This window comes from Acipenser ruthenus, chromosome 9 (genome assembly GCF_902713425.1).
Source record: "Acipenser ruthenus chromosome 9, fAciRut3.2 maternal haplotype, whole genome shotgun sequence".
Lineage (NCBI taxonomy): Eukaryota > Metazoa > Chordata > Actinopteri > Acipenseriformes > Acipenseridae > Acipenser > Acipenser ruthenus.
Window position 1 is genome coordinate 16,795,057 of NC_081197.1, and position 9,260 is coordinate 16,804,316.

The 9,260-nt window shown below is 39.6% G+C and overlaps 1 protein-coding gene across 1 annotated transcript; it reads right to left on the reverse strand.

Moving 5' to 3' along the window:
• Positions 1–756: 756 nt before the first annotated feature.
• On the reverse strand, positions 757–8,913 carry LOC131738063 (thrombospondin type-1 domain-containing protein 1-like). Its single transcript, XM_059031269.1, has 5 exons — positions 8,697–8,913; positions 7,749–7,871; positions 4,577–5,530; positions 3,493–3,651; positions 757–2,547 (listed from the first exon to the last, which is right to left on the reverse strand). Exons 2-5 carry the CDS (start codon positions 7,804–7,806, stop codon positions 1,145–1,147), a joined length of 2,574 nt encoding a protein of 857 aa, XP_058887252.1. The 5' UTR covers positions 7,807–7,871; positions 8,697–8,913; the 3' UTR covers positions 757–1,144.
• Positions 8,914–9,260: the final 347 nt, after the last annotated feature.

Consider the following 9,260-nt stretch of genomic DNA (forward strand, 5'->3'; position numbering starts at 1 on the left):
CCTTACAAATGGGGAAGATTGCTTTAAAAAGTTACCCCAAACAAACTGCTTCGAAAGTTATCAGAATAATATTTTAAATAGAATGATCATGGAGAATGTTTTCCACATGGAACATTGTAGATCAATCCAGAAGCCTAGGCTATCTTCCTGTAATGCCCCAGAACTGTCTAGAGGCATAGGGAATGTTTTAGTAGTTTTATTTGGTTCAGATCTATTTGAGTTTCACAGAGCACATGTCAATATGTCAACACACACTCTGTCTTACTTCAGGTGGAATGACCCTTATTAACGTATACTCTATATTTGATATTATACTGTTTGTTAGACTGAGGTAAGCTGTGTATTCATGTAATCATACATTCTGAGGTGAATCAAGTTGACAAACATTTCAACTAGTGTACAGTGGTTCAGAAACAGTTAAGTGCATTGTTATGTGTGCATATACAGTGATAGTGTATATCATATACAGTGACTGTTTAGTTATCATGTGTCATTAGAAATATCTGTAACAGGAATATTGAGGAAAAATAGTGTTGTATCTGTGCATATACTTCTATATTTTTGGTACATGAACCTAGAATGCATCACACAATAAAATTCTTATTTTGTTTATAAAACCTATCAACAATTATTACAGGGACTGAAGAATATTAATGTAAATGTTGTATCTTTGTCTCACCACCATTCAGACTATAGGAATATCTTTATCTGTGTTCCTCAAAATAGGTTTATTATTAAAATAAAATGTTGGTTTAAAATGAATAATAATAATAATAATAATAATAATAATAATAATAATAATAATAATAATAATAATAATAATAATAATAAAGTCAATGCATATACAAACTTCTTGTCCTCAAAATGTTATTGAAACTACCTTTGAATTTGGTTATGTTACACATCCAGGAAAGACGAAACAATTCTATGCTTTTATGTAGATACAGTTGGTGCTGCCTAATCAGGATTGCTGCTTAAATGGGATAGAACTCTGGAAGACGGAATACTATTTCTGTCGTTTAACTGGCATATCACTTATTTTTACTTCTATCGAGGCGTCCTGATAAAGCGGTGCTGACTGTACCAAGAAATGTTGATGTAAATGGTATTTATTGCATTGCTTTTCTAAGCAGGGCATAAACATTCATATCACCATCTTCTCAATGCTGAGGGCACCAGTTTCCTCCTCTTCTCCATTGGATCCGAAGTACCCAGATAAGTCAATCATGCGGCGCTCTGATTCAGTGAGACCATAGGATGAACTGTCATACAAGGTGTATTCAGGATCCAGTGGGAGGCTCCGGCACTTGTCTCTCCTGTATTGTGAGGGGCTTAGGGTGGCACTCCTATGGCGATTGTATGTCGCAGAAGAATCAGCCTCCTTCCTCTTCCTGGCCATTATGTTCCTGTGACTGGGTGAAGGCCCTCTCCTGTTTCTGTTGGGTTCTACTATGTCCACTCCTGCAGTCCAGCCCTCAGCCTGGCGGCCACTTAACAGGTCATGTTTATTGACGCCGGCACCAGGCTGACCTGCATGTGGGTAATACGCAGAAGCCTCGGTAGGTGACACATTGCCACTCCAAGGTGAACATCTATCAGCTCTGGCATCCCCTAGTTGAGATTTAGGCCTAACTCCTCCCCTTTCCAATGGCTGGTCCACTACCCTAGCCCTGGAGCTGTAGACAGAAAGCTGCCTGGGTGTAGAGGTGGACATGCTTCTTTCTCTGAAGGGCCTGGACTGTTTGGTTTCATGAAAGCTCGCTGTTCTCCTGAAATTAAGGTTCCTGAGATAACTTCGATCAACCATTTCCACCCAGTCGTCCTGGTATTTATGGCTGCTGTACCGAGCGGTCGCTGGGTGAGAGAGGAGCCCTGGATTCCGCTGAGGAACACTGAAGTCCACCTTTGGGCTAACCCTTTCCGGTTGAAGACTGGAGTGAGGCACCTTGGGTTCCAGAAAGGGAGATTTGATCTGAAACCTGTTCAGGTTGGCCTCCTCTTGACTCTCCTTGTCCATGGGTGGCACTGTGGTGGCATCCAGAACAGTGTCGTTGAGGGGATTCTGGGATACGTGGTACATCTGTGTCGCCTCTTTCAGACCTTTCTTCTTCATCTCCTTCAGCTGTTGATGGGCAAGTCGGTACCCAAAAATTGGGGGCATGATCTTCTGAACGCTTGCTTGGGGGTCACCGCTGATAGGTATAGTCTGTTCCAGAGGAAAGTGCTGGCTCCTTCTGTAGCCTGAGGTTATGTTTATGCCCTCGTCTGCCGAATCTGGGTTCACATCAAGGCTTTCAGAGAAACTCTCTCGCTGCTGGCTCTCATGGTAGATGTTGACCTCATCTGAGTTCTTCCTGAAGTTTGGGGAATGCACAGAGTTGTGCCTCACTGAGCTACACTTCTGCACCCTGCATAGTTTCCTCCATACCGTGATGAAGATGGTGGAGATGATGATAAACAAACATACAGAAATCCCGGCCACAGTCACAATGTTGCTGGCTTGCGTCTTTTGAGGGTGAAGTGGTGCCAAAGTTGTTGTCTTTATTGCTGTGTTGTTTAAAAAAAGAAAGAAATTAACTTACTAACTTAATATGCTACTGTACCTGTGCCATGTATAGATCTAATTTTTCCCATTGGGGATTATGGTAAGACTGTTGTTTAGTTTCTTATTATCAAAATGTTGTTCAATACACATACATTATGTAAACTACAGCTGGAAGAAAGTAGTGTTGCAGAGCAGAAAGAGGCTATTAAACCTGCAATAATCAAGGCTTTAAAACAATTTTTCTTACCTCTCATTGTGTTACAGGTAGCAGGACCTAACTGATTACCCTTGCATTTTATGTTGCATGCAGGAAACTAATTGGGGGTCAAGCAGCATCCTATTTTTAATAACTCCCTATCTTTTATAAGCATCCCTGTGGCCTCAGTAGAGCTCTCAGATTCATGTCTAAATCTCCTAAATACACCTGGTATACCAGAGTGTAACTATTGCCCTGTCCCCCTACACAGAATACCACATGTGGTATTTCTTACGTCCACTAGGGGCAGAGTGTAGCAGGGGGAGGAGGTATTGGTTACATTCCGGTGCACAAGATGTTCTAAGAGGTTAGACATGATTCAAAGAGTTCTACTGAGACCAGTGGTGCTTTAAAATTTTAAATAGTCACCAAGAGGACTGAAACTGTAAATGATATTAAGTGAATCTAAGGGCAGCAGTGTGGAGTAGTGGTTAGGGCTCTGGACTCTTGACTGGAGGGTCGTGGGTTCAATCCCAGGTGGGGGACACTGCGGCTGTACCCTTGAGTAAGGTACTTTACCTAGATTGCTCCAGTAAAAACCCAACTGTATAAATGGGTAATTGTATGTAAAATTAATGTATAAAATGATAAGGAAAAGAGTTGGAATGAAACTAAAGCTAATAAAATATGGCTATTTTTTGGTTTAGAACACAAGAAATTGATGTGTTTTTTTATCTTCAGTGGCCTGTACCTGTGCACTCCTCCAGCGAGCACAGAGAAGTTTCCTTGTGAATTCCAGCACAGTGTGATTTCTCCGAGGAGGACCCCTGGCACTCGCGGTACCGCTCCCTCACCCCGTCACCACAGCTCACACTGCAGGGGCTCCACCGCAGCCACTGACTCCATGTCGCTACAGGGCAAAGGGTATTTATGCAAATTCAATATTTTTTTGTGAAAGTAACACCAAACTGATCATTTTACAAAATTAGGGCACCTGTGGGCTGCATGTCGACCCTTGAAGCCCACTGTACAGGACGTTTAATTTCTATTTCTGTTAAAAACATAAATAATAATAAGTAATATCTTGAGACATGCACATTATAATGTGAATTCAATTTTACTGTATTCTATATGATACTAGTAAAGAAAATGAAATGATGGCTCCTTGCAGATACACAGAATTTTAAATCAAGAGATGGCATGAAGGAACACAGCTGACATTGAAAACACATCAGTCATAGGAAAAGCATTGATCACTCGGAGTGCAAGTTGAAGCTCAAACCTTCTGGAGTTTGAGTTTTTGTAAAGGAAAGTAAATACCAGAAATATAAAAAAAAACATTTTCTTGACAAATATTTATATAAAAAATATGCTTTGGAAGTTTTAATCTCCCAGAAGCAACCGACGTATTTTATTCAACCCACAATGTCGGCTGCATGCCTAAATAACTGGAAGGGCAACACATAAAAGAGTACAGAAGCATTTGGCAATTTGTGTTCACTAATAGATATAAAAATCAAATGCACCCTAATGTGTCCATCATTCATATTCAAAAATGTGAGATCTGATTGATTTACTGGAATAATTGTGTTACACTGAAATACATTCAACACTAGGGCCCAATTAGTTAACAAAACATCCTCAAATGAATGATAAAGTAACAACATGCAAATGAGTAACATACCGATGTATTTTAGTGGCTGATAACTCATTAGTTAAGTGAATGGCTGAACATTTAGTAGCAGTAACTGTACATACAATTAAAATACCTTCACTGTGTTAAATATGCTCCCTTGAGAAATAATAAAACATATACATTAATAGGGAATACAAACCTACGTTCCGTTGTACAACAATGCAGCGCTGAGCCCCACTGGCAGAGCGGCTGGAGTTTAAAACAAACTCAAAACAGTACTCATTTCTCCCAGGGTAAAAGAGGGAGCAGTTGAATTCAGTTTTATTATTTCCTTTAGTTAGAAATTCCTGTGCCACAAAGATGTTTTTTTTCCCAGTGGCGCTGGAACTGTATGGATACATTATGACCTTGCCTTCCGTAGAAGCACATGGAGGGGTGACCAGGTATACCACAATAGAAGCCTCACAGCTGAATGTGTGCTGGTTTTCAATATGTAACCTATACCTAAAAACCTGGGACAGAAAGAGCCGTCCGGAAGACTTGATCTCCAGATCAGCATGGCGGGACCTCAGGGAAACCTTGATAAAATGCCCCTCTCTGAAAGGGAACACACACGCCAGTTCTACCCACTGGGTTTTCAAAAGCGAAATTTGCTTTCTGATAGCTGCCTTCATTTTATCATCATAGGACCTCCCCACTTGAGTGTATTCCATATAGGTGACCTCCAGGGAGATAGCTGATGAATTAATACTGAAGGGACAAAAATATTCTTCAGTACTAGAAATTCCTATCTGAAAGGAGTTCCCAGTTATATTGCTTGTTCTTCTGACATCAATGTTAAATGCAGGCCACTGTACCAGCAGTACCTCACTCAACCACAGGGTGTCATTATGGCTTAGGTTATCCTTCTCAGGCTGAAGTCTGAATTGAAATTTCCCAGCGTATTGAAAGCATGAACAGTCAAACTCCATGGTGCCTTCAGACTGGTTCACCGGCACAGGCTTACTGGCCACTGTTTCGTTAGTGAGAAGGTCCACCAGTAAAACTGTCATGCCAGTGGCTGTTTCGTTGATTTCGTACTGGAAATCCACAAAGATGGACTGGTTGCTTAAAGCGACATGCCGTGGTTTCTTTAAAAGGATTTCTGCAAGAGCTGTAACACATAAACATAAAATAAATGAGCAGTTTCATTGCAATTGTTAAAGTCAAATCATATTTAAGTATGGAGTGCCAACTATCAGGCCTCTATTCCAAAGTAAATCAGACCTTCTCTCTTGCCCATCATGACTGAAACTGATTTGCTGGGTTCCCTCTCGACTTCATGTCAAAGAAACAGAATTCGCCACTTTATATATATATATATATATATATATATATATATATATATATATATATATATATACAGTGCCTTGCGAAAGTATTCGGCCCCCTTGAACTTTGCGACCTTTTGCCACATTTCAGGCTTCAAACATAAAGATATGAAACTGTAATTTTTTGTGAAGAATCAACAACAAGTGGGACACAATCATGAAGTGGAACGAAATTTATTGGATTTATTAACAAATAAAAAACTGAAAAATTGGGCGTGCAAAATTATTCAGCCCCTTTACTTTCAGTGCAGCAAACTCTCTCCAGAAGTTCAGTGAGGATCTCTGAATGATCCAATGTTGACCTAAATGACTAATGATGATAAATAGAATCCACCTGTGTGTAATCAAGTCTCCGTATAAATGCACCTGCACTGTGATAGTCTCAGAGGTCCGTTTAAAGCGCAGAGAGCATCATGAAGAACAAGGAACACACCAGGCAGGTCCGAGATACTGTTGTGGAGAAGTTTAAAGCCGGATTTGGATACAAAAAGATTTCCCAAGCTTTAAACATCCCAAGGAGCACTGTGCAAGCGATAATATTGAAATGGAAGGAGTATCAGACCACTGCAAATCTACCAAGACCTGGCCGTCCCTCTAAATTTTCAGCTCATACAAGGAGAAGACTGATCAGAGATGCAGCCAAGAGGCCCATGATCACTCTGGATGAACTGCAGAGATCTACAGCTGAGGTGGGAGACTCTGTCCATAGGACAACAATCAGTCGTATACTGCACAAATCTGGCCTTTATGGAAGAGTGGCAAGAAGAAAGCCATTTCTTAAAGATATCCATAAAAAGTGTCGTTTACAGTTTGCCACAAGCCACCTGGGAGACACACCAAACATGTGGAAGAAGGTGCTCTGGTCAGATGAAACCAAAATCGAACTTTTTGGCAACAATGCAAAACGTTATGTTTGGCGTAAAAGCAACACAGCTCATCACCCTGAACACACCATCCCCACTGTCAAACATGGTGGTGGCAGCATCATGGTTTGGGCCTGCTTTTCTTCAGCAGGGACAGGGAAGATGGTTAAAATTGATGGGAAGATGGATGGAGCCAAATACAGGACCATTCTGGAAGAAAACCTGATGGAGTCTGCAAAAGACCTGAGACTGGGACGGAGATTTGTCTTCCAACAAGACAATGATCCAAAACATAAAGCAAAATCTACAATGGAATGGTTCACAAATAAACATATCCAGGTGTTAGAATGGCCAAGTCAAAGTCCAGACCTGAATCCAATCGAGAATCTGTGGAAAGAACTGAAAACTGCTGTTCACAAATGCTCTCCATCCAACCTCACTGAGCTCGAGCTGTTTTGCACGGAGGAATGTCCAATAAATTTCGTTCCACTTCATGATTGTGTCCCACTTGTTGTTGATTCTTCACAAAAAATTACAGTTTCATATCTTTATGTTTGAAGCCTGAAATGTGGCAAAAGGTCGCAAAGTTCAAGGGGGCCGAATACTTTCGCAAGGCACTGTATATATATATAGTAGATAATAGCAGTAACGGCAAATGTGCTTTGATTTGGTATTCAGTACTTTTTAAATATGATGATTAAATCCCCCAAATAGATTGTTCCATCTTCAAATACAGCAATACAAAACAGAAGGGCTACCACAAATATTCTTAATGTATTACCAAGGCAGAATGATTGGGCAAGACATAAGGGTTTCTTGTACACTAGGTCACCTCCCAATCAAAAAAAAGATGCAATGACAAAAAATAGAAGCACCTGTGGTATGTAGCACTCACTCACTTTTGCATGAATGGGCTGCATCTCAAAGGACTGTTATTTTATGCAAATAACCTCCCTGCATGTATTCTGTAATATAGCAAAGCTTTATCTCCTTGCTACAGTCCGCTTCAATCACAATGGACAAGACTTCCTTGAAAGTAGATTGGTTGGTAGGTGCCTTTGTATCCAAGACTGCACAAGGTATACAGGCTCAAGAGAGGCAGCCTTTCTAGAGAAGAGACCACACCCCAATAACTTACCACAACCACAGAGTATCAGCAGCAGTACTGGTGTGAAACCTGGCCAGGTCTGTTGCATTCCGATTAATGAGACTGAGTATCCCTTCACACCTCATGTCCTTCTTCACTCCAGAATTCAAGGTGCTGTTTAAAAAAACCCTATTGATTAAACCCCTATTGATTAAACCCCTATTTTGTATTAAACCTTATGAAAGTAAATTGGTACAAATGCAATGAAAGGGACTAAATCCGATTCAACCAACTGCACCTTCGTGACAGTTATGTGAATCTGGTTACATTTTAAATGTGGCTGATGCACAAGAATATCTACACATACTTAATAGAAGCTAATTCTGGACAAATCTATATGAGTTGAGCTGGGATTGAATTGGCGAAGTATTTAGTTCTATTCCCTTGATATTTTTTAAACACAATAGGCTATAGTTTTGTAGCATTTGACCTATTGCCAATTCTATTATTAAATTGTTTCTTGTAGTTTAAGAACACAAGCAAGAATTTAAATTCTGAATTATTTTCATTAGATTCCCAAGTTTATGTTCCTCTTTTGAACACAAGGTTTGAAGTAGTCCAAATGTGTTTGTAATGTGTTACATTATCACCAGTATTTCTGTAAGGCACAGCATTCGGCATAAATTAAATGGCAGTTAATATTATTTACTTTATAAAATGCTGTCCAATGTTCCTCAGATTCATTGTAAAAACTGAATTTAAACCGCCGCTAATTTATTATACAGTACTAACTTTTTTCTTAGACCGAACCATTAAAAACATCCTTCTCTGCTTTCTGAAAAAAAAGAATAAGAATTTTCTACAAGGCCATCCAGATATTTTTTTTGAAAAGCTCTACACTCTTAAACACAAAAAACGCAAGTCGTTCACAACTTCAATATTTCTTAAATAACCATGCATGCGAAATGTAGTCAAGATATAAATACAGTAGTACAGTACCTGAAGAGTAAAGCAGGATTTGCTGGTGTGCTCACTAGACTAAAATCAGTAGCGTTTTCATCAATTAAACGACAACGTACTCAGAAGATTCATTATTTTACATGCGATAGCACATTTGAGGTTTTTTAAATAACGTCTTAGCATTTGTCTCTATCCCAGCTGACAAACTACAATGAGTGACACACCTAAAGGTCTCACGCTGACGAGATGAAATAACGGTATGAGTGCCAACCGCTACCGCAATAAATTTGGCAGATGACGCTCCCTCTACTGGTTACACCAAAGTGAGACGCTTACCAGGAAAACCGACTCTTCAAGGAAACAGATATAAAAAAAAGTGTAATGTATCATTATAGTCTTGACACACAGGTACAACATTTGTATCTACGATAATCTCTGCATCGCTGAAGTACATACACTGTAACTCACGTGTTTAGGTACTATTATACAACAGATTAAACACATTTTTGCATTAATATACGTTACACTGTAATGTTTATTTTAGTAACAAGTTTTTGTGCGTCTAAAGTGTATCCACTTAACAATAAATATTTGTTTAATTCT